We start from the raw sequence: 26453 nt of genomic DNA, 5'->3' as shown, positions 1-26453 counted from the left end.
ATTAATGTTTTTAAGAAATCTTTATATTTTGCTCCGGAAAGGTAGTGGGCCTTTAAAGCCATACTTTTCAACGGTAATAGTTTTTTGTTTCTGAATGTGTTCTTTTATATTCTGATATTCCAAAAAAAATACGATATTAAATTATTATAATTATTAAGTATTATGATGAGTTAACCCCTTATATTATACTGTTTCTCTTCTTGAATATTATCAAGTAGATTATAATTACATGTATTATCTAATGTAAGAAACTTTAAAAAGTCCTTGCCGTACATATTACATGTTCGTGTGTATTGCATTCGACCTACGGTTGTTTTATTTTTCTCCTTATCACATTCAATGAAGCTTCTTGTTTATCTAGAGATACTAAATTACCATCCCTCACCCAAAAACTATACATTTGAAATGTATTTCTGTCATATATCCATTAAGTGTTACATAGTATTGCGGTACGGATCGATAGAAGTCTTAGTCCAGTCCACGTATTACAAAGTGCCACAGGTCACACTTGAAAACGGGTCACAAATGAAAATGCCACACCGTACACCGAGCCTTCATTTTTTCCCTGGGCGTATTCCCTGGGTGAAAATATCAACAGTGATATTAATTTCATGGAGTATCAAGAAAGATCTCCCTGAAGAACACACATCCAGGTTGCCGTGTTTTACTTCATTGGTACAGCTTGCTGCAATCAACACGACTGCCGTAATTATAACCGCTCATGTTTCTAAAGGCCTATGGTTTGTAAACCCCCCCCCCCCACCACCACCACCAAAAAAAAAAAATCTGTAAAACTTTCAAACCATTTATTGAGATTGATGTATGTCCCCGTTGCAATTGAAATGGCAGTGGCGTAGTCAGGGTTGAAACAGCGTTGATGCAATGTTATTCCCTGCCGAATCCCCTACAAAGCAATGCAACTTGTCCCGGGCGAAACAGTTAAAACAATCCAGGAAACCGGATCAAACTACGACTCGGCTTTTGATGAATTTTCCAAAGAGGCTGTATAAATGCACATAAATAATGAAAATCGGGATTCCATCCCTTCATTTCTGTACTCTTTTAGTATTTTAGGTGTAGTCAGAATATGAATTAATTCGTGCCTTCATATTTGTAAGAAATAAATATCCGTAACACAAGTATTGTACAATATCTAACAACAGTGATGAAAAATACAGTGATATTTTCAAAATACATTTAGTCTAAACGTTACACATTGTATGACTGCGGTTTTTTTTACTCATATATCCTTCTCTCTCTCTACAACTCTCACTATCAGACATCCGCTCTCTGGCTCATTCCAAGCCAATAATGCCCTCTCCGCAGCCCTCACATGGAAACAATTGCTGTTACGTGTATCCTACGAGAAGTCACATAGCCCTACCATATTTGGGACTTCCGATCCACCAATCACCGAAGGAAACAGATAAACGTAGATGTAAGTAACTAGTGTAGTAGTACAACTACATGTACACTCCAGCATTCTACATTTGCATCAGGGTAAACATATACAGGAAGGTCAATCGGGGTTTAAGGGAACTTTGATTACACTTTCGTACATATGTACCTGTGTTTGAAAGAATAATGAAACATACACATAGAATTGAACTTCATTATATATAATGACTAAAATCGATCTTTCTAATAATTTTAATACATACATCTTTGCATCTCTGTCCAAAATTAACGTTCAACTATTTAACAGAACATATTGAAGTAAGTTTAGAACTTTCATAAATTAACTTAGATTTATATCGTCATTTACAAAGTAGAATTGGGATTTATTTCCTTTTAGATTATTTCTCTGTGAAGGCAATCCCGGTAACTCTGATTTTTTTCTTTGATACCTATATACCCGTGTGATACTAGTGATTACTACTACTAACCTGTAATTATCGCCACCGATATCGCCGATAGTGGATTGTTACAGTGATGACATATGGAATATTTTCTTGTACTTATATATGATGTATGGAGAGCTAACTCAAAACCTTGATTTACGTGCACGTGTATATCATAAACTTTTGCAAGAGGAAACATGTATGAATCATTACACATCAAGTATATATAATTTGCATGTATCTATACCATACAAATGTACATGTAACATCACACATAAGTCTAAATTTAGTGAAATATAAATATGCAATTAGTAAAGAAGATAAAACAATTAAACAAAACACCAAAACAACAGGGATGATAAATGTGGTTGGTAATCTCTGAAACGGTTTGTCAGAATCGGTCGTGAACAATACACTACAGTTGGAAACGATAACGTATGATATACAGTACATATCCTACCAATCCTTTGGAGACATTTTGGCGATCGGCGTATAACTTTTAGCGGGTGCATTCGATTTGTTCTTTATGATTGCCTTTGAATTGATATATAACGAATTCTCAATACAATGGCAGTATAATTTGCGATATAATCAAAAAATTATTTCTCATAGATTTTGTGTATATACGTTGATGAACGTGAGTGCGGGATTCTATGGTAGTTCTACGCGCCTGATAAGTCAAGGATGCCGCGGACCAAAGGATTAGTGACTTTCCATTCAGTCCTTCAGGATAAGTAGCGATTCAAAAGAATTGCCGACGGACGGTAATTGATACAATTTGTTCAAACGTCAACGAGTTATTGGCCATTTTACAAAACCTGTGTATAGCGACAAAATCACCATGGCAACTATAATTTCAGCAAATGAAAACTTACGTTCTCATCAACACATGAGCCCTCAATATTGCTGTGAAATTTGAATGAAATTTCAGTAGTTTAGGAGGAGTTGTGCGGACATTTTTTGCAGTGACATGGTTTCCATAGCAACCAAACTTCGGCAAATGAAAACCTACATGCACACCAACAAATGTGTATTCATTAGTCTTAAAGCAGTTGACCTGAAAACATTTTTCTTCGGACAGACACAGACAGACGGACAGACACACAGACAGAATTACAGACAGACAGACAGATAGAGAAGGTCATTCAATAAACGTCCGGAGTAGAGCAGTGTCTTGATTTTATTATCCTTTTAAAAGGCATACTTGATTCTATGTTCAATGTGTCTTAAAGTAAAAAAAAAAAAAAAAAAAAACACAAAAAAAAAAAAAAAACATTTATAAAATTTAGAAAATCATTTGGCTGGGGGGGGGGGTTGTCTACTCAACACCAATGTAAGAGAAATTAAAAGTTGATTTACTTTTACTTGAAGTTTTGGCAACCAAAGCCGGTATTGTTGCATATATGACCACATGGCCTTTAACCCCTAACCTTGACCCCATCGAAAGGTCAACAAGAGGATGACGTATCTATCCAGCTTGTCCATTCTGACAGAGGCGGTTCAGTGTTTCCAAAATCAATATGGAAAACGTACACAGTCAGTATGGCTCATCTTCTCTGCAATATTTTTTTTCTTTAATCGATTACACTTTTTTTTTCATTTACAAAACAATCACTTATTTGAGCATGAGTCCCACATTTGATGAAATTGATAGGTCATATGCAATCCATTAAATTCAGTACTTTGCGTCGTCAAGACTTTTCTCGTACAATGTGATATGATTAAGACGTAAGATTTTAATATACAGTATATGAAAAATATGAAAAGGTTTGTATTTTAGAATGTGTATGGTTTGTATGTTTATTTGTTTGTAACAGCATTCTTGTGTCGACGACACCACCCCCAATTTCCTGATTTTAACATACTGTGTTATGTGGTACACAGAGTGTGATGGTTCCGATCGATATCGAGAGGGAAATACCATCATGGTTGGTTCTGGTTTTAATGGAACATTCCGTGTCCACGTGAGGGATTTTCTTATTGCTTAGATTATCGTATAAACATGTTTGTTTTGAAATTTTAATGGATCTTATGAAGTGGAAATATAAAGTGATGAATGGATGAGAATTAACTCTCAGTAGAACAAACGAGATGTCCGTGTGCTGTGGCGGTTTGTAATATCAAAACTATTCTCAGCATCTGCAGTGTAACAACCAGTGTGAGAAGTATATGTTGTCTATCCATGGGCATAGACGACTAATATGGCAAAATGTTATCTCTTTCACCCTGCAGACTCATTTAGGCTCTTCCGAATGGGAGATTAGACGAGTCCATTATGGAATTCCAGGAGTGAGTGAGTTAGACCATTCCATGGAGATTCACGTCTGACAATATTGTCTAAATCAGATTTTTTGGAGAGGAAGATAGCGGCTTGGAATATTTAATCCCGGAGGTGTATTTTAACATGAATGTATTGGTCTTTTGTGTTGGAATGGCTTTTACAAAGTATACGTACGGTAAGTAGGCATTTATAATTTGTATGTAGATGTATATGTCTATAAGGTGTAGGGGATGTATACAGAGCATGTAGGGGATGTATATAGAGGGTGTAGGGGATGTATACAGAGGATGTAGGGGATGTATACAGAGGATGTAGGGGATGTATACAGAGGATGTAGGGGATGTATATAGAGGATGTAGGCGATGTATACAGAGGATGTAGGGAATGTATAGAGAGGATGTAGGGATGTATAGAGAGGATGTAGGGAATGTATAGAGAGGATGTAGGGATGTATAAGGGATGTAGGGGATGTATACAGAGGATGTAGGGATGTATACAGAGGATGTAGGGGAGGTATATAGAGGGTGTAGGGGAGGTATACAGAGGATGTAGGGGATGTATAGAGAGGATGTAGGGGATGTATAGAGAGGATGTAGGGGATGTATACATAGGATGTAGGGGATGTATACAGAGGATGTAGGGGAGGTATAGAGAGGATGTAGGGGATGTATATAGAGGATGTAGGGGATGTATACAGAGGATGTAGGGGATGTATATAGAGGATGTAGGGGATGTATATAGAGAGGGTGTATGTAGGGGATGTATAGAGAGGGTGTAGGGGATGTATAGAGAGGATGTAGGGGATGTATACAGAGGAGGATGTAGGGGATGTATACAGAGGATGTAGGGATGTATATAGAGGGTGTAGGGATGTATAGAGAGGATGTAGGAGATATGTAGGGGATGTATAGAGAGGATGTAGGAGATGTATATAGAGGATGTAGGGAATGTATAGAGAGGATGAGGATGTAGGGGATGTATATAGAGGTGTAGGGTGTATAGAGGTAGGGGAGGTATAGAGAGGGTGTAGGGGAGGTATATAGAGGGTGTAGGGGAGGTATATAGAGGGTGTAGGGGATGTATAGAGAGGGTGTAGGGGATGTATAGAGAGGGTGTAGGGGATGTATAGAGAGGGTGTAGGGGATGTATAGAGAGGGTGTAGGGGATGTATAGAGAGGATGTAGGGGATGTATAGAGAGGATGTAGGGGATGTATATTGAGGGTGTAGGGGAGGTATATAGAGGGTGTAGGGGATGTATAGAGAGGATGTAGGGGATGTATAAGAGGGTGTAGGGGATGTATAGAGAGGATGTAGGGGATGTATACAGAGGATGTAGGGGATGTATATAGAGGATGTAGGGGATGTATATAGAGGATGTAGGAGGGATGTATAGTAGAGGATTGTATGTAGGGAGGTATACAGAGGGTTGTTAGGGGAGGTATACAGAGGATGTAGGGGATGTATAGAGAGGATGTAGGGGATGTATAGAGAGGATGTAGGGGATGTATACAGAGGATGTAGGGGATGTATATAGAGGATGTAGGGGATGTATAGAGAGGATGTAGGGGATGTATAGAGAGGATGTAGGGGATGTATACAGAGGATGTAGGGGATGTATATAGAGGATGTAGGGGATGTATACAGAGGATGTAGGGGATGTATACAGAGGATGTAGGGGATGTATAGAGAGGATGTAGGGGATGTATATAGAGGATGTAGGGGAGGTATAGAGAGGATGTAGGGGATGTATATAGAGGATGTAGGGGATGTATACAGAGGATGTAGGGGATGTATAGAGAGGATGTAGGGGATGTATACAGAGGATGTAGGGGATGTATACAGAGGATGTAGGGGAGGTATACAGAGGATGTAGGGGATGTATACAGAGGATGTAGGGGATGTATAAGAGGATGTAGGGGATGTATAAGAGGATGAGGGGATGTATCAGAGGATGTAGGGGATGTATATAGAGGATGTAGGGGATGTATAAGAGGATGTAGGGGATGTATAGAGAGGATGTAGGGGATGTATAGAGAGGATGTAGGGGATGTATAAGAGGATGTAGGGATGTATAGAGAGGATGTAGGGGATGTATAGAGAGGGTGTAGGGGATGTATAGAGAGGATGTAGGGGATGTATAGAGAGGATGTAGGGGATGTATAGAGAGGATGTAGGGGATGTATAGAGAGGATGTAGGGGATGTATAGAGAGGATGTAGGGGATGTATAGAGAGGATGTAGGGGATGTATAGAGAGGATGTAGGGGATGTATAAGAGGATGTAGGGGATGTATAGAGAGGATGTAGGGGATAGAGGATATAGAGAGGAGGATGTAGGGGATGTATACAGAGGATGTAGGGGATGTATAGAGAGGATGTAGGGGATGTATACAGAGGATGTAGGGGATGTATAGAGAGGATGTAGGGGATGTATAGAGAGGATGTAGGGGATGTATAGAGAGGATGTAGGGGATGTATATAGAGGATGTAGGGGATGTATAGAGAGGATGTAGGGGATGTATAGAGAGGATGTAGGGGATGTATAGAGAGGATGTAGGGGATGTATATAGAGGATGTAGGGGATGTATAGAGAGGGTGTAGGGGATGTATATAGAGGATGTAGGGGATGTATAGAGAGGATGTAGGGGATGTATAGAGAGGATGTAGGGGATGTATAGAGAGGGTGTAGGGGATGTATAAGAGGATGTAGGGGATGTATAGAGAGGATGTAGGGGATGTATAGAGAGGATGTAGGGGATGTATATAGAGGATGTAGGGGATGTATAGAGAGGATGTAGGGGATGTATAGAGAGGATGTAGGGGATGTATAGAGAGGATGTAGGGGATGTATATAGAGGATGTAGGGGATGTATAATAGTAGGGGATGTAGAGGATGTAGGGGATGTATAAGAGGATGTAGGGGAGGTATAGAGAGGATGTAGGGGATGTATATAGAGGATGTAGGGGATGTATATAAGAGGATGTAGGGGATGTATATAGAGGATGTAGGGGATGTATAGAGAGGATGTAGGGGATGTATAGAGAGGATGTAGGGGATGTATACAGAGGATGTAGGGGATGTATATAGAGGATGTAGGGGATGTATATAGAGGATGTAGGGGATGTATAGAGAGGATGTAGGGGAGGTATATAGAGGATGTAGGGGATGTATAGAGAGGATGTAGGGGATGTATAGAGAGAGGATGTAGGGGATGTATACAGAGGATGTAGGGATGTATAGGGGATGTAGGGATGTATACAGAGGATGTAGGGGATGTATAGAGAGAGGGGGATGTGTAGGTATAGAGAGGATGTATGTATAGAGAGGATGTAGGGGATGTATAAGAGGATGTAGGGGATGTATAAGAGGATGTAGGGGATGTATAGAGAGGATGTAGGGGATGTATAGAGAGGATGTAGGGGATGTATAGAGAGGATGTAGGGGAGGTATATAGAGGATGTAGGGGATGTATATAGAGGATGTAGGGGATGTATATAGAGATGTAGGGGATGTATACAGAGGATGTAGGGATGTATAGAGAGGATGTAGGGGATGTATACAGAGGATGTAGGGGATGTATATAGAGGATGTAGGGGATGTATACAGAGGATGTAGGGGATGTATAGAGGGTGTAGGGGATGTATATAGAGGGTGTAGGGGATGTATATAGAGGATGTAGGGGATGTATATAGAGGATGTAGGGGAGGTATATAGAGGGTGTAGGGGAGGTATATAGAGGGTGTAGGGGATGTATACAGAGGATGTAGGGGATGTATATAGAGGGTGTAGGGGAGGTATATAGAGGGTGTAGGGGATGTATATAGAGGATGTAGGGGATGTATATAGAGGATGTAGGGGATGTATATAGAGGATGTAGGGGATGTATATAGAGGATGTAGGGGATGTATAGAGAGGATGTAGGGGATGTATATAGAGGATGTAGGGGATGTATAGAGAGGATGTAGGGGATGTATAGAGAGGATGTAGGGGATGTATAGAGAGGATGTAGGGGATGTATATAGAGGATGTAGGGGATGTATATAGAGGATGTAGGGGATGTATATAGAGGGATGTAGGGGAGGTATATAGAGGATGTAGGGGATGTATAGAGAGGATGTAGGGGATGTATAGAGGAGAGGATGTATAGGGGATGTATGTATATAGAGGATGTAGGGGATGTATAGAGAGGATGTAGGGGATGTATAGAGAGGATGTAGGGGATGTATACAGAGGATGTAGGGGATGTATACAGAGGATGTAGGGGATGTATAGAGAGGATGTAGGGGATGTATAGAGAGGATGTAGGGGATGTATATAGAGGATGTAGGGGATGTATAAGAGGATGTAGAGGATGTAGGGGATGTATACAGAGGATGTAGGGGAGGTATATAGAGGATGTAGGGGATGTATACAGAGGATGTAGGGGATGTATATAGAGGATGTAGGGGATGTATAGAGAGGATGTAGGGGATGTATATAGAGGATGTAGGGGATGTATAGAGAGGATGTAGGGGATGTATATAGAGGATGTAGGGGATGTATAGAGAGGATGTAGGGGATGTATAGAGAGGATGTAGGGGATGTATATAGAGGATGTAGGGGATGTATAGAGAGGATGTAGGGGATGTATAGAGAGGATGTAGGGGATGTATATAGAGGATGTAGGGGATGTATAGAGAGGATGTAGGGGATGTAGGGGATGTATAGAGAGGATGTAGGGGATGTATAGAGAGGATGTAGGGGAGGTATATAGAGGATGTAGGGGATGTATAGAGAGGATGTAGGGGATGTATAGAGAGGATGTAGGGGATGTATAGAGAGGATGTAGGGGATGTATACAGAGGATGTAGGGGATGTATAGAGAGGATGTAGGGGATGTATACAGAGGATGTAGGGGATGTATAGAGAGGATGTAGGGGAGGTATATAGAGGGTGTAGGGGATGTATAGAGAGGATGTAGGGGATGTATATAGAGGATGTAGGGGATGTATAGAGAGGATGTAGGGGATGTATAGAGAGGATGTAGGGGATGTATAGAGAGGATGTAGGGGATGTATATAGAGGATGTAGGGGATGTATAGAGAGGATGTAGGGGATGTATAGAGAGGATGTAGGGGATGTATAGAGAGGATGTAGGGGAGGATGTATATAGAGAGGATGTAGGGGATGTATAGAGAGGATGTAGGGGAGGTATAGAGAGGATGTAGGGGATGTATATAGAGGATGTAGGGGATGTATATAGAGGATGTAGGGGATGTATATAGAGGATGTAGGGGATGTATAGAGAGGATGTAGGGGATGTATATAGAGGATGTAGGGGAGGTATATAGAGGGTGTAGGGGATGTATATAGAGGATGTAGGGGATGTATAGAGAGGATGTAGGGGATGTATACAGAGGATGTAGGGGAGGTATATAGAGGATGTAGGGGAGGTATATAGAGGGTGTAGGGGATGTATAGAGAGGATGTAGGGGATGTATATAGAGGATGTAGGGGATGTATACAGAGGATGTAGGGGATGTATATAGAGGATGTAGGGGAGGTATATAGAGGATGTAGGGGATGTATAGAGAGGATGTAGGGGATGTATATAGAGGATGTAGGGGATGTATATAGAGGATGTAGGGGATGTATATAGAGGATGTAGGGGATGTATACAGAGGATGTAGGGGATGTATATAGAGGATGTAGGGGATGTATATAGAGGATGTAGGGGATGTATATAGAGGATGTAGGGGATGTATACAGAGGATGTAGGGGATGTATATAGAGGATGTAGGGGATGTATACAGAGGATGTAGGGGATGTATATAGAGGATGTAGGGGATGTATAGAGAGGATGTAGGGGATGTATACAGAGGATGTAGGGGATGTATACAGAGGATGTAGGGGATGTATATGTAGAGGATGTAGGGGATGTATATGAGGATGTAGGGGATAAGAGGGTAGGGGATAGAGAGGATTTAGGGATGTATAGTGTAGGGGAGGTATATAGAGGATGTAGGGGATGTATATAGAGGATGTAGGGGAGGTATAGAGAGGATGTAGGGGATGTATAGAGAGGATGTAGGGGATGTATAGAGAGGATGTAGGGGATGTATATAGAGGGTGTAGGGGATGTATATGTATAGAGGATGTAGGGGATGTATATAGAGAGGATGTAGGGGATGTATAAGAGGATGTAGGGGATGTATAGAGAGGGATGTAGGGGATGTATATAGAGGATGTAGGGGATGTATATAGAGGGTGTAGGGGATGTATAGAGAGGATGTAGGGGAGGTATATAGAGAGGATGTAGGGGAGGTATATAGAGGATGTAGGGGATGTATATAGAGGATGTAGGGGATGTATAGAGAGGATGTAGGGGATGTATAGAGAGATGTAGGGGAGGTATATAGAGGGTGTAGGGGATGTATAGAGGGTAGGGGATGTATATAGAGGATGTAGGGGATGTATAGAGAGGATGTAGGGGATGTATATAGAGGATGTAGGGGAGGTATATAGAGGATGTAGGGGAGGTATATAGAGGGTGTAGGGGATGTATAGAGAGGATGTAGGGGATGTATATAGAGGATGTAGGGGATGTATATAGAGGATGTAGGGGATGTATAGAGAGGATGTAGGGGATGTATATAGAGGGTGTAGGGGATGTATAGAGAGGATGTAGGGGATGTATATAGAGGATGTAGGGATGTATAGAGGTGTAGGGGGATGTATAAGAGGATGTAGGGGATGTATAGAGAGGATGTAGGGGATGTATAGAGAGGATGTAGGGGATGTATATAGAGGATGTAGGGGGTATGTATAGAGGGATGTAGGGGATGTATAGAGGGATGTAGGGGATGTATATGTAGGGGTATAGAGGATGTAGGGGAGGTATAATAGAGGTTGTAGGGGATGTATAGAGAGGATGTAGGGGATGTATAGAGAGGATGTAGGGGAGGTATATAGAGGGTGTAGGGGATGTATAGAGAGGATGTAGGGGAGGTATATAGAGGATGTAGGGGATGTATACAGAGGATGTAGGGGAGGTATATAGAGGATGTAGGGGAGGTATATAGAGGATGTAGGGGATGTATATAGAGGGTGTAGGGGAGGTATATAGGGAGGTGTAGGGGAGGGGAGTATATAGAGGGTGTAGGGGAGGTATATAGAGGATGTAGGGGAGGTATATAGAGGGTGTAGGGGAGGTATATATAAGGTGTAGGGGAGGTATATATAAGGTGTAGGGGAGGTATATAGAGGGTGTAGGGGATGTATATAGAGGATGTAGGGGAAGTATATATAAGGTGTAGGGGAAGTATATAGAGGGTGTAGGGGAGGTATACAAAAAAGGAAAAAAAACTCTTTTGGAAAAAAACCAATGCTGTCTTTTATTTCATTTTTCCACGTTAAAAATGTATGTGCACAATTTGACCTACATTTAAAATATTTTCGGGACATTTTCTATCCATATGATATTAGATTTATAATGAAAATCTGGAAATAGTTTGTGGGTGACTTGAACATTGAAGAGCAGCAGATTGCTAAAGAGTAAAGATCTAGAGCATTTTCTAGTTCAATATTCCTATTTAAGTGACAATTAGCTAGGGTATAGTAATAATTTGGATGCAAAATGTTTATTGGTTTCTATGATAACAAAATGGAGACACCTGTTTGGTAAACTGAAAATAAGTATGCTTAATATCATAAGTAACAAATGCGTCTCTCGTTTGAATTTTAATATTTTAGATATAAGTGAAAATTGGTACATATGGGTTATGAGGTATGCTGAATAAGATAGTAACAATTTTAAAATACTTTGTTGCCATGGTAATGAAATAAATTAAGACCCCTGATTGGTCAAAATTAAGATTGTAGTTTTTATGGTATTGTAATTCTATTTAGTATAAACATTTCCTATATATTTATTTGAAATATGTTAAGCTCAATTTCAAAAAGTCTTACTAAATCTACATCAGAGGTGAAATAATTTTATTTTATATCTTTTGAGTTTGAGTCGCTGATGAAATTACATTTATTTCCAAATACTATTTGATTTCTGATATTTAAAAAAAACTATTTGTTTAACTGAAGAACATATACATAGTTGTTTTAAGCCTGATCAGTCAACAGTCTTTTCCCGAGGTGTTTGGACCAACCTCAGGAACTGTTTCAATATATATGTACTACGTAGAACGTGATTTTACCGATGTTTGATCCTTAGACCCCTCCCCCTCTGAAACGTTTAAAAATGGCCTATGGTCACTGTGGTGGGTCCATATTGTTATAAACTGTAACTAATACCCATATCCCTTTTGAAGGTTGGATGTATCCCTTCTCTGCCATGTCTTACCATCCAAGCTGCCTCTGACCAAGCATGTTCAACTTTGGCCTGGATCATGTGTATTTCCAGACAATAGTAACAATAGAGATATAATAATTTACGAATATATGTGATATTCGTAAGTCAAACTTACCAGACGAAATTTGATATTGTCGGAGAAGTTCTTTTCATTGTACCTTGGCTTATGGGACGGTACTATTCCCATTGCTGCTGCACTCGGTTGATATTGATTATCATTATTTAAAACAGATTCGTTGGCCATGGCTAGCTAGGGCTTTTGAGAAATCTACAGCCCGCCTGCTATTTATAAATACATTTGTTTATGTTCCCATCTTATATGCGTCACGCTGTAAGGGTCAAGAACTCTGTATGTGATATTTCTTTGGTCAAAACATTAGTGGAGGCCCACTACCTTTCCGGAGCAAAACATAAAGGTTTCTTAAAAAACATTAATAACATCAGAAAATATATACCGATGGCCTAAGATGAGGTTACAACACCAAACATATGCAAGATTTCCTGCGTAATATATGATAACAGTGGAGAGTCATTTCGCCGTTTTTCCGTCTGGCGCAGCGATAGTCAACTACCGCGCGGTATTTAGGACGACGGCGGGAAACATAAAACGACCCGCGTTATGAAAATTAACATTTTATTTATTTTAATCAAGTTGTTCAGAATGTGATGACACGTGTAGTATTATCAGTAATTTAATAACTTTTGCGACTCTACCAAATTATCGATCTCGTTTTTCATTCCCATTTTAAAAATTAAAAGCCGTTTCGGAAAGGTAGTGGCCCTTTAAGTCATAGAACTGATTAGTGATGATTTACCGATCGTATGTATAGCCATGCCTCGTGCTTTCAAACGTAATTGTACCTATTCAATGTCGGAACGGAAAGACTTCCTTTTGTACCGCCACTCAAATTTACTGAGGGTTGGTACCCCCAAGTGTCTAAAAGTAATTTTAACATATTTGAGTGGGGATGCAAAAGGAAGTCTTACCGTCGGAGCAAACATAGTAGTATACACAATACAAAATGCAAATTCACGTGCAGTTTGATTGGCAACTGTCGTCAATTGTAACATAAACAGTCAACATTTTAGTCTTGACCAGGTGATAATTCTCTGGTTCAAAATCTGAAATATTTTCAGCTAAACTAAATTTTAATCATAGTTGTTGAAATGTTTATTTTGACATCGGTCTTTAACTCACAAAATACCTACAGGGGGCCAATTCAATGAAAATAGATGTTGTCATACATTTTTTGTGTATTTGGGTATGACAGTCATGTGATTTTTTTTTCAGAAACTACGAGATTTGAAAAGTTATTAAAAAATCGGGATATTTACTATAAAACAATGGTAAATATCCCAATTTTTTAATAGTAAATATCCCGATTTTTTAAATTTTTCAAATCTCGTATTTTCTGAAAAAAAATCACATGACTGTCATATATACTCATCAGTCCATCCACCAAATACAAAAAAAAATGTATGACAATATCTATTTTCATTCAGTTGGCGTCCTGTGACACGATGTAAGGACCTTCAGAGTGTTTCTAGTAGAATGATGCAATGATTGTGGACGTCAATACCGTTACTCGAATATATAGAGCAAGACAATGAACCTAAACGGTCATCTGACTATTGACAATACGGCACAGTCAAAGTGTAGAGTAGGGCAAAACCATTTTGTATCAAAAGAAAAAAATCAAATGTTCTGAAAAAGTTCAACTATTGATTAAAGCATTGCATACTAGAAATTCCCCGGCAGTTGAAAGTTTCTGCTATTTTTGACAGCTGTGACCTAGAATGAAGGCCAAGGTCATTTGTTTGAACAAACTTGGTTGACCTTAATCCTAGTATACTACTGCCCAAGATCATGTATGTACCTTTTAGTGAAACACAAGAAGTCGTTTAAAGATTTTAGCCATTTTGACCCGTGATGTGAATTACAACTTGAAATGCTGTGTTAAAATTGTGTCAATGTTTTATCATTATAGGCACTGTACTGAACGGGACTGAGAAGTTACTATTTCAGGATCTGTTCCGGACTTACGATACAACCCCTCGGCCAGTGAACAACATCAGCCTACCTGTTGTCATCAAGTTTGGCGTGGCGCTCAATCAAATTCTCGATCTGGTCAGTTTGATATTTCCAAAGCAACAGACGTCATCTCAGCTTTTGTAATGTAAGATACTAACAATGTATTATTGATATAGTTATTCAGAGAGAAAATAATATTTGTTTAATTTTACAGGACGAGAAGAAACAAGTGATGACAACATCCATGTGGATACAAGAGGTTAGTATACTTAATTTGTTTGTTTGTTTGATTAATTAACATCCTATTAAGAGCCATGGTCATGTAAGGACGGCCTCCCGTGTATGCGATGTGTTGCGTGTATGTTGTGCGAGGTGTGTGTTTTGGGAGACTGTGGTATATTCGTGTTGTGTCTTCTTGTATAGTAGAACTCTTGCCCTTTTATAGTCATGTATCACCGAAGCATTAAGTTTGTTCTATTTGTGGATACAAGAGGTTAGTATACTAGATTTGTTCTATTTGTAAATACAACAGGTCAGTATACTAAATTTGTTCTATTTTTGGATACAACAGGTCAGTATACTAAATTTGTTCTATTTTTGGATACAACAGGTCAGTGTACTAAATGTGTTCTATTTTTGGATACAGGAGGTCAGTATACTAAATATGTTCTATTTTTGGATACAAGAGGTCAGTACAATAAATATGTTCTATTTTTGGATAATTTAAAGAGGTTAGTTTATCAAATTTGTCCTATTTTTGGATCCAAGCGGTTAGTACTAAATTTGTTCTAATTGTAGATAGATCTACAAGGGCATTGAACAGTGTTGTGAATGCGTTAAATATAGTAGATACATATTTCTAATAATACATGCTCGTTGGCAAATTTAAAACGGTGTTGATTTCCAAGTTTGGGAACTACGGTAGACCAAAGATCAGACTCTACATTTGGTGTATATGTGAATCATTTTAGAATATCTCGAATGAGTTTCTGGGGATGAATATTAAATGCATACAATATTTACTCTGAAAAGAATCTAATGCATAAACTATTCACCTGGTGAGAATTGTATGAGGATAAAATTTTGAAGGACGCATGAATTCGGATTATTTTAATTCACTGTCCAAAATCATAATATAGCCGGCTACATAGCATAACAGGTATGGAGAAATCCTGTATATTCCTTAAATCTTAATAAAAACCGGGTTTTATACAGTTTTTGTACACTCCACCAGTTTTGGAGCAATCTTGCACATTCCACATAAAAGGAGAAAAAAAGTATAGATCTGTGTTTTAATAGACAGTTTAGTATATGTATATCGATGGCGATGATACCCTCGTACCATTCAAGAATATATTTTAGTACCTTTACTTATATAGATGTATTCTGATCTGGTGTCGTTTCAGAGTTGGGTGGACGAAAACTTACAGTGGGACCCCAGAGACTATGCTGGACTTGACACTCTGATGGTAGCCTCAACGTATGTCTGGGTCCCCGACATCTTTATCTTCAACACGTAAGTTATACTCGATATTTTTTCTCTTATCGTATACAAGAATATCCACCAGGCAGCCATCTCGTATTTTGATAGGACTTAAAAGTTTGTTACCGTTATTTCTCAGAAAGTACTGAAGGGATCTTTCTCAAATTTCATATGTAGGTTTCCCTAGGGCCCTGTTTGTGCATATTGCATTTTAAGACCGATCGGTCAACAAAATGGCCGACAGGCCGCCATCTTTGATTTTGATAATTGAAGTTTGTTACCGACCAAAATGGCCGACAGGACGCCATCTTGAATTTTGAAAATTGAAGTTTGTCATCGCTATTTCTCAGAAAGTACTGAAGTGCTCTGTCTCAAATTTCATATTTATGTTTCCCTAGTACCTTAATTGTGCATATTGCATTTTGGGACCAATCAGTCAAGAAGATGGTCGACATACCGCCATCTTGGATATTGATAACTGAAGTTTGTTCCTGCAATATATCTCAGATAGTACTACTATCTGAGATATATTGCAGGAACAAACTTCAGTTATCAAAATCCAAATTTCATATGTTGTGTGTAGTAAAAGTTTGACTAGCAGAGAAAAAGATCCACCTTTCCATTGTCAGACATAGATCATTCTTTGGTGGGCGCCAAGATTCCTCTTGGATCTCTTGTTTAAAAATACAATTCGTCTTCTTTTGGTATACCGTACTCATCACTACAGAAGTATTTTGATACATGTACACGTATATATGTAAGTTTTGTTAAAATGTCAGACGTTAAAATTGAAATTTGAATTAATGCTAAGAAACTGTAACAAAGGTAATCATCCACTAGCTGCAAAACTTTTACAAAACAATTCTATTTCAAAAGAAATTGCACAAGACATACATATATATTCATTATATTTTCATCAAGTTGTCATCAATTATTGCCTTCAAAGATCAATTGCTAATTTAAAACAGTATTGTGTTGGAATATGTAAATATGTAAGTTTTGAAGTTAAACGTTTGTATCATTGCATTTTATGACATTAAAGGGCCACTACCTTTCCGAAACGGCTTTTAATTTTTAAAATGGGAATGAAAAACGAGATCGATAATTTTGTAGAGTCGCAAAAGTTATTAACTTGTCGATAATACTACACGTATCATCACCTTCTAAACAATTTGATTAAAATAAATAAAATGTTAATTTTCATAACGCGGGTCGTTTTATGTTTCCCGCCGTCGTCCTAAATGCCGCGCGGTAGTTGACTATCTCTGCGCCAGACGGCAAAACGGCGAAATGACTCTCCACTGTTATCATACATTACGCAGGAAATCTTGCATATGTTTGGTGTTGTTACCTCATCTTAGGCCATCGGTATATATTTTCTGATGTTATTTATGTTTTTTAAGAAACCTTTATGTTTTGCTGCGGAAAGGTAGTGGGTCTTTAAGAAAACGTTATTTTGGATATTAAATATAAGGATTTGAAGGGACATAACTCAGACAAATAAATAAAATAAACAATGGATCAAGTACTATTTCTCGGCAACAAAATTTATTTATTGTTTCAGGGCGGGAGGAGAATTGGACGGTTTTGTTAACGTGACCGGAAGTAAGTTGATGATTAAGAATGATGGCGGCATCAAATGGACAGTTCCATTGATGATTAAAAGCGCATGCTCAATGGATGTCAAATTCTTCCCATACGACAGTCAGCGTTGCAGGATAAATTTCGGATCATGGATATATGACGGAACAAAAATAGACTTGCACCCATATCCTACCGAACCAGACCTTAGAGAATACATGCTGAACAGCGAGTTTGACCTACTAGGGGTCACGTTGGACAGAACGGTAGCCAACGAGACATGTTGTCCTGGGCCGGGAAGTCATCCTATGATTAACTTTGGCATCCGAATCCAGCGTAAATCTATATTTTATGACTATATTGTGATAGCACCCACAATTATGCTGTGCGTTCTCACCCTTGCTACCTTCCTCCTGCCCTGTCACCACGGCGAGAAGATATCTATTGGGCTTACAGTGTTTCTCACACTGTATGTATTACAATTGTTGATCGCTGAAAATGTTCCTGACACCAACACAACCCCTATTTTAGGTAAGTATGTAAGCATAGTCAAATTCCGTTTGCATATTACAGAGTTGCCTTAGCCTTGCGGGTAGGTATCCATTGTGACGTCATTATTTTGTATGCGAAATTCACGTCGTTTTCTTTAAATCGTGTGACGTTACGCCTGCAAACACATGACGTCACAATTAATAACAGATAACTCTTTAATATGCAAATACAGAATAGGCTTCGTTCAAGCAGCTTACGTTTTGTAAGTTTCTTGGGACGTTATCAGGTATCTGATATAATTCACGAATAATTATTTTGATACTTCAAGATATACGACATTACAAAAAATACCAAGGTATATTAAAATATTTTTAGTCTTTAAACACATCCGAAAACGTTTGTATCATAATCATTCTAAATTGTGCTTCAATGTTACATGTATATATCCTATATATCCTCCATGCTGTCGCCTATTTCAAAATTTGTTTTCCCGGAATGACCACCAACTGTTATGTTTTAGGTATCTTATTTTTGTCGTAATGTACTTTGTACTGTTCTGTTTTAGGTATCTTTATATTCCTCGTTATGACCATGAACTGTATATCGATGATAATGGCTACTGTCGTTCTCATAATAAAGAAACACGGCAGCCTCAAACCGGTTCCCTTGGTTCCCGCATGGGTTATGTGGTTCTGTGAAACCTGCCTCAGCAAGCTGGTCTGCACAAAGATAAGGTACTGGAACTTCAAGTTCGATTTGTGTGCGGAGGAACAAGAATTTGTTTCTGAACCACGTGACCGATCCTGCATGGTGATGACTGACCCCTTAGGGAGAAAACATCAACGGATGACCGAGTACAGCCCCGAAGCAGGGGGTACCATAGCCGATGTCTATGATAGCCTAGATGTCGGGGACTATGTCCAAATGAATTTGTGTTACAATGACAACGAAATCGTAACAAATGGCGAGACAACAAAACACCAAGGTAACGGGAGTGTCCGGCAGTGTTCATCAACATGTGTAACCCCAAACAAACGGGACTTGGGAGTAGACGATGCTGATTGTGACATGACGTCATACAGACGTATGTTACGTAACAGGCGATCGTACAGGAGAGCCATACACACTGATGACATAGAGGAGGAAGCTATGAGATTAAACAACGAACCTCAAACCAACGAAGAATATATGGAATTGGTGTACCGTATCAACAGGTCGCGTGCTGTGATGGAGCGTAAACGTCAGTGGTATTTCGTGGCGGAAGTTGTTGATAAAGCGCTGTTTTTAGTATACCTCGTTAGTATGTTTGTAACCATAACGACAGTTCTTGTCATTGTTCCGTCTACCGCACGAATGACATAGAGACGTGTGTTAGATATCAGGAAGGAAACGTCTGTGAAGTACCTACAATGGGTGAAGTACCTACAATGGGTGTAAAGTTACCCCCTTTTGATATCATGGCAATACCATTAACTAGACACACTCGATGGACCATGGACTGGAGAGACTTGTGTTAGATACAATGCAGCTTGTTTATATCATAGACCAGAGAGACTTGCATTAGATATGCTGTTTTGTACCGTGGACTAGATAGACTTGCGTTAGATATGTTCGTTGTACCATGGACTAGAGAGACATATTATTACCATGAACGTAGAGAGGCGTGGTCACTATGTTGGTATTATCATGGGCTGAGAGATAATTACGTTTTTGATATATCGATAGTTCCAGGTATTTCATTCTATTACATTTCTTTCTATTATCTACTAATACATTTGACTTTAACCGTCCATTTATCATTTTAAGCATTGTACGGTAATCTCTCGATAATCAAGAACCTGATTGTAACGAAAACTCACAATCTGGATGAAAATATAAGGGACCAGGCTCCGATCTCTCCAAACAAAAGTGCAGACTTAAGTCAAAAGTTTTTTCTCCTTATGTAACTTATATGAAAACTTTAGACTTAAGTCAGTTTTGGACTTAAGCTTGTTTTCAGAAATCGGGGCCAGATATGATATTTGACTAAGTAAACGGAATTCGACAGTCGGACTGTTTGTGCCTGGGGACGTAAGTGTTTGGATTATCGGGGTTACACTGTAATAGAGAACACTACATGAGCTGTTTAAGGTATTACATGTAAAATTGCAAATGAACTTTAACTCAAACGACATAGTGCTATATCATTGCAAGACTTCAGTAACATTATACGATTATGGCCATCTGTGGAGGGATGCATCTAGAATTGTCTCCCTGGAAAGGGTTATTTTCTCGAGGGCGAGGGGAGACAATTCTAGATTAGAGACATCATTATTTTATTATACTTAACAAAAGTAAAAGAAAAAATCACTGCTAAAAGTACACATGTAAATATTTCTCAACAACATTGCAGATGACGTCAACTTCCGGTCACGTGCGGAGCTTCCAATTCAAGCGTTAATTCCTTGGGGTTATTTCCCTGAGGGGTTAGTTCCCTGGGATTATTTCCCTTGCCTTCCAATTCCGGTGAAATATCTAACTTATTCAATGTCATGTGATCAAGTTTAATCCAATCAGAACATTCTAAATGAAAGTGAGGTACAATTATGGCTCTCTGTGGAGGGATACAGCTAGACAAATATAGATGTATCCCGACACATAGGGACATAATTATTTTATTATACCGAACAAAATTAAAAGAAAAAAGAATATCTGTTAAAAGAACCCATGTAGATATTTCCCGACAACAACGTTGCTAAATTAGTTGGCCTACAAAAAATAAGCACTAGCGTTGCCATTGTTGGTTGACGTTGCAGAAGACGTCAACTTCCGGTCATGTGCGGAGCTTCCAAGGGGTTATTTCCGTGGAGTTATTTCCCTCGCCTTCCAATTCCGGTGAAATATCGAACTTATTTATTGTCATGTGATCAAGTTTAATCTAATCAGAACATTTTAAATGAAAGTGACTTAATACGGTAATGCATTGTTCCTCAGTCTATGTTCATGCTCATGTGCTTCGATATTTATCATACACCAAGTTTATTTATTCAGCATTCATAATTATTTCGTACACAACAGCTGATTGTATATTGTAAAACCAATAACACGGATATATTGTCCATGTTCGCATATCCATAGGATATTCATGAAATTTGAGTAAAAAACTTTACTTAACAGTAACTGTTGTTATTCTGTTATAGTATAATTAGTTAGGAACATATTATTAGGAAGTAATAAGTCCATATGTGAAGTTGTTATATCAGATCTAGGAAGTTATTATTTCAGATATAGGAAGTTGTTATTTAATCATTGCCTAGTATAACATTAGAATCGCGACCAGTTGCTTCCTGTTAAAACATCATTCAACATTACATCAACATATCAACACACTATGAAGAACTAAAGGTAAAAAGAAAACATGAAAATATTATACTGTTTATGAGACAAAGAATTATTTCCAACAGTATGAACAAAATAATGTCAAGGTGATCTGCCCCTTTATCAAGACATCAAAGACAAAAAAAAGAAGTTAAAGATGGTAAACAAATTCCCACATCAACATAAACTACAAAACATATAGAACATACATTCTGCATCGCGGATTTTATTCGTGGAGGGATTCAATTAAGAGAACTTAAAATATAAAATGGAAAGAATGACAAATACGATCATTTTTCTATCCAAGAATTAGCGTCAAAGAGAAGATTACAAATTTCCTATCTACAAAAGTAAATTACTTTACAGTGAATAAAACGTCTGATGTTGTTTCATGTCTTAAGATATCATTAAGATGGCGTGCAGGTAAATCTGTAATTACACTCTGTGAATGTATTCGATATATACTGTAAGTGTTCACATCAGTTATACTTTAGATATACTGTAAGTGTTCTCACCAGTTATGCCCAGTAGATATATTGTTTTCACTCCAGGAACACTATACGAATCTCGGTTTTCGTGTAGAATACCAAAATAAGAAAAAGGAATAATCTATTTGATTAAATCAAATTAAAACAAATTGTGCTGCATAACTTTATTAATGATATATACCAGACAGACATATGGCTTTCTTACGGATTAACGATTCTGTTGAGGCTCAATGAGCCAGTGCCCCGGCTGATGACGTATAACACTGGAGTGCGCTCCCCTCCAAGGAGGTTTTCAGGAATAAATCTGTCAAGAATAACAAAACATATATGTGAAAACTTCAACTCTACTGACTGGGCCAAAGAAGCATGCCCCATCCGAATACCGTATTTAACACCTCCATACTTGCTAACCTAATTTGGAGGGAGACTCCCGATATTTAACCCCCATTTTAGGCCATTTCAGCATGTCAAAATTCTTTAATATTCAAAATGTCAAAAATCTGACTATATCATCAGAAGGAACAGGTCAATATATGCTAAAGGCAACTTTTAATTTCTTCATCATGGGGGGCGGGGGTGTTTGTAAGTAGATTTTCTTGAGGTTAAAAGTTTAAACACGTGGAATTACCCCCAAGTGAATTTCAAAAAGGTTGACAAGTATGGACTTTATATGATAAAACCACACCTTCCCGCTAGGTTTACCCACTGGTATCATTTTCTTATCGTTTATTTATTAAGTATATGCAAGAACAATCAATTTAATTCGACGCAAAAACAGATCGATTCACAGTTTCATAATTGAGTCATTCTCCAGCTTCCTCCATTACTTATCCTACCAATTACGTCTCAAACTTTGTCAAATGATTAACCCTAACACTTATTTCCCGGTGATGGAAATAAGTACTTCTTTGTTCTCCATACTTAACCTATGGCAGAAATGAGTCCTTCTTAAGCTGTCATTCATTCTTAAGCTACCCTTCATACTTACCCCATGTCAGAAATGAGACCGTCGCCAGCTTCCGATACCGCCTGTGAGTCAGCCCAACGTGCTGTTGTGTTTCCCAATCGAAACACACTTTGATACGAAGGAGAAGCAAATTGCATTGCATATAAATAAATCAGGCCATTCCGTGCTGCTGCAGCAATAAGTGGTGCGTTGCCGAACGTATATGATGCAAGCACGTTAGGTTCGGGACCCTAAAATCAGACATGTTTAATATAAAGTAATTACTTATTTAATGTATATTTTATATTTAAGGTACACCAGGTACAGGGCCCTACAATCATATTAATTTATACAATAGGGGTATACATGGTTCGGGGCCCTACAATTACATATGTTTATACAGTAAGTACAATGTATACAGGGTTCGGGGCCCTACCATAGGATATGTTTATACCGTAAGTATACATGGTTCGGGGCCCTACCATTAGATATGTTTATACAGTAAGTACAGTGTATACAGGGTTCGGGGCCCTACCATAGGATATGTTTATACAGTTAGTATACATGGTTCGGGGCCCTATCATCAGATAAGTGTACAGATATTAACAAACGGGATGTATATTGCCGAACTACTTTATTATATGCATGTCTCAATGTATGCATTTGCAAGGCATGGCTAATAGTTAAATTCCGGAACCATCGAAAACATATTTCTACAAATCATTTAGATAACTACATGACAGTCCAAATACTTCTTTTATTCAAAATTGATTTCTACAGACAAGGCTGCAGCAGACCAAGTATGAACCAAATTATATCTACAGAAGAATACTTTGAAATAAATTCTTCCCAAAGGGTTCTACGGACCAATGTAGGTAAGAATCCGGGCCAGACGAGTGACCTCATAAAGAAAATAATTACGGACGGCGCAGGTAGACAGACGGACGGATGGACAATTGGACGGACGCGACGCCAAGGCACAGATTCATCTGCCCTTCAGGTTAGGTAAGCTAAAATTAGCTCTAGAGAATGAGTGTGTACAATTAGGGATTTACCAGATCATCAGAGCGTGTGTCAGCCTCGCCCACAGGACTCAATGTCTCATTAGAGCAGTCACCATTGAAAACGTTGGGATACGCAGCAGCACCGTTAGTTTCCAGCTCGTCGCCAGTTTGTACGTTGATATTGGTTCCAATGTTCCAGAATCCAAGTTCTCTTCCTCCAAATGTATAAAGGTTGGTGATGAGCTGACTACCGATGGGAATTCCATCAACAGTGCTCATGTGCAGTCGACCTTTGAATAAACCGTTAAGATATTAAGATTGGTTTACGCATAGATATGCCCACATACATTTAAGCCATTTTTTGTATTTCCTGATTGTTATTAGTTATGTGTTTCATAGTAGTTGCCTTGGGGTGTTAAACTCGATTTACCCAAACAGATTTATTGATTGCAGTAGGAAAACACATTTCTCTTGCCTCCTCTGGCTACATAAGTTCTTCTTTGCAAAGTATTATGTTCCTGGTTTTTGCCTGATCTTATTAGAATGTCATATTTGATTGGCTCTATTGAGTCTGAAGAGGGCGATAGGTTGTTCTCCCCATGTCGAGCCCTTAATCTTTACTTTGATAAATCAGGGGGAAGGACTCTCTTTTACCTACGGAGTAGTCAAAGGGATGAGCAATATATCTCATCCAAATCCAGCTTTGGTTTTTGGGTTTTCTTTATCAATTTAACGCCCCTTTAACAGCCAGGGTCATGTAAGGACGTGCCTGGGTTGTTGGTGGATGACACTAAAGTATCCGGAGAAAAAACACCGGCTAGCGATCAGTACCAGGCAACTGACCCACATTGGATTCGAACTCGAGACCCAGAGATGGAGGGCTTGTGGTAATATGTCGGGGCACTTAATCTACTTCGAGATGAATATGTCAACATAGTTCAAAGTAGGATTTGCCAAGTCTGCTGATGGATTCTGTGCGCAATGCTGTGCTCATGAGATGAGGGTCTTTGTAGGCTCTTTTAAATTTGCTACTATCATATGTTCCTATTACAGGATGTCATGGCCTCTAATATTTTATGCGGTCAGTCTACATTACTAACTTTTATTACCTCTATTATCTTACGTGTACCCCCAGTAGATCCTGTTTCCTCTGAACCCAACGATACAGCCTGGTCTATTAGCTCAAAGACGAACAAATGAATGTCAGAAGGTTTTTGTCGAAACAAAGCAAGATATGCGGAAAAGATGAGTCAAATACAACTTCATTGTCAGCAAAGGTATGTTAATCAAAATCATCAAAAATATAGTTCAAAATGTGACCTATCTAGTTGAGCCACCCATTCGTGTGGAATCTTATAGATCAGGTATCAGGTATACTACTGTGCTTGTCTTAGATTACCTTATAAGGAGTAAAGAAGATATGCAATCTTACCTAGGCGTGCATTGCTGTTAAGGTCGGGACCGAGTGTGTCTGGGATTGCTATGCTGTCTAGTTTTCCGCCTGATGGAGGAAAAACCATGTTGTCAATAGAGAGACATATGCAGCAAAATGATAGTGATTTGAGTTGGTTAAATGTATAATAATAAAATCACAATCTTTATTTTCGTTTCTAGGAGGCTTAGAAGCAAAATCAAGGCGCAACGAACCTAAGTAAACCCGAGTAAAATATACATTTATGCAGATAAGATATATTACTAAGCAATATGCAAATGTAAATATCGATTATTTTGCAAATATGTTGAGTGATAATTATGTTAAAGAAAATAATTAAAATAGAAACAATATCGAAATTATATTTAGTAAGTGTGATAAAAAATAGTTTTTGTGATCTCGCACAATGTCTTAGGTAAATTAACTAAAGAGTGTTAAGAAGAACACAAATTCCAAAGGAAAACGGAAGAAAGACCAACAATGGTCAGCTACTCTTTCGATTGAGGAAGCAGGCAAATAAACAAACGGAGGGGACGTGTACTTAGTACAATCAGTGCATAACGTGACAGAATACTCGATTATGATTGGCTACAATACGCGGACGCGGGCACTATTGAAGTCGCACGAGATTGAGCATGAATGTATTGTGACGTAACTATTACATGACGTTGGCTTAGACCAAGATGTCAAAATGTCGGACAGACTGTGGTGTACGCGGAAGGAAACTTACTTTGCTTTTCATCAGAAGAAAGTTTACTAGACAAATATTAATCTATTTTTAATCTTCATGAAACTGAATCTCGTTTAAAGAAACAAATTTCTGTGATAATCTATATCATGTAACAACGTTTAACAACATGGTGTAGAAATTAAGATAACGTTGCGCGGTTTCTAATGAGGTGTTTCTGTTACGATGAAATGTAAAGGGCTCAAACACATTTGAGGGTTGATGCACTAAACCCATTGTGGCCTGGTTGAGAGGGCACTATTGTCTCATAGTATTGTCTCGTGATGGCATAGTCCCCTATCAACCATGATATAATATATAATGTTTTATTATTTTTCTGGATTTTTTGTCACTTTCCAATTTCCACCTAGACTAGTAACAACATTAGGCCTGATTAAGCTAATCGTACAGTATGTATACGATTTTTATTTTACGAAATGGAGTA

General features: G+C 38.5%; 2 protein-coding genes across 4 annotated transcripts in view; one reads left to right on the top strand and one right to left on the bottom strand.

Moving 5' to 3' along the window:
- Nucleotides 1–3754: 3754 nt before the first annotated feature.
- On the top strand, nt 3755–19464 carry LOC138333840 (neuronal acetylcholine receptor subunit alpha-10-like). The gene is made up of 6 exons (XM_069282464.1): nt 3755–4297; nt 14455–14594; nt 14713–14757; nt 15905–16014; nt 17546–18093; nt 18620–19464. Exons 1-6 carry the CDS (start codon nt 4246–4248, stop codon nt 19414–19416), a joined length of 1692 nt encoding a protein of 563 aa, XP_069138565.1. The 5' UTR covers nt 3755–4245; the 3' UTR covers nt 19417–19464.
- Nucleotides 19465–22048: 2584 nt separating this feature from the next.
- Nucleotides 22049–26453, bottom strand: part of LOC138333841 (mesenchyme-specific cell surface glycoprotein-like) — a 41453-nt gene continuing 37048 nt past the window's right edge. For all 3 annotated transcript variants that reach the window (XM_069282467.1, XM_069282466.1, XM_069282468.1), the window contains exons 8-11: nt 25282–25350; nt 23901–24139; nt 22888–23096; nt 22049–22203 (exon numbers count right to left, since the gene is read on the bottom strand). In XM_069282467.1, coding sequence (XP_069138568.1) covers nt 22101–22203; nt 22888–23096; nt 23901–24139; nt 25282–25350 — 620 coding nt within the window. In that variant the 3' untranslated portion in view covers nt 22049–22100. The remainder of the gene's footprint in view (nt 22204–22887; nt 23097–23900; nt 24140–25281; nt 25351–26453) is intronic.

The sequence above is a fragment of the Argopecten irradians genome, chromosome 10 (assembly GCF_041381155.1).
Source record: "Argopecten irradians isolate NY chromosome 10, Ai_NY, whole genome shotgun sequence".
In the NCBI taxonomy this organism is placed as follows: Eukaryota; Metazoa; Mollusca; class Bivalvia; order Pectinida; family Pectinidae; genus Argopecten; species Argopecten irradians.
This window is presented reverse-complemented; position numbering and strand designations above follow the sequence as displayed.

What these genes read in the sequence shown, in the direction of transcription:
- LOC138333840 (XM_069282464.1), top strand. Translation starts at nt 4,246, where the DNA reads ATGAATGTATTGGTCTTTTGTGTTGGAATGGCTTTTACAAAGTATACG. An exon ending in TTTTACAAAGTATACGTACG is followed by an intron (nt 4,298 to 14,454) that starts GTAAGTAGGCAT and finishes TTATCATTATAG; the next exon opens with GCACTGTACTGAACGGGACT. An exon ending in GACATCTTTATCTTCAACAC is followed by an intron (nt 16,015 to 17,545) that starts GTAAGTTATACT and finishes TTATTGTTTCAG; the next exon opens with GGCGGGAGGAGAATTGGACG.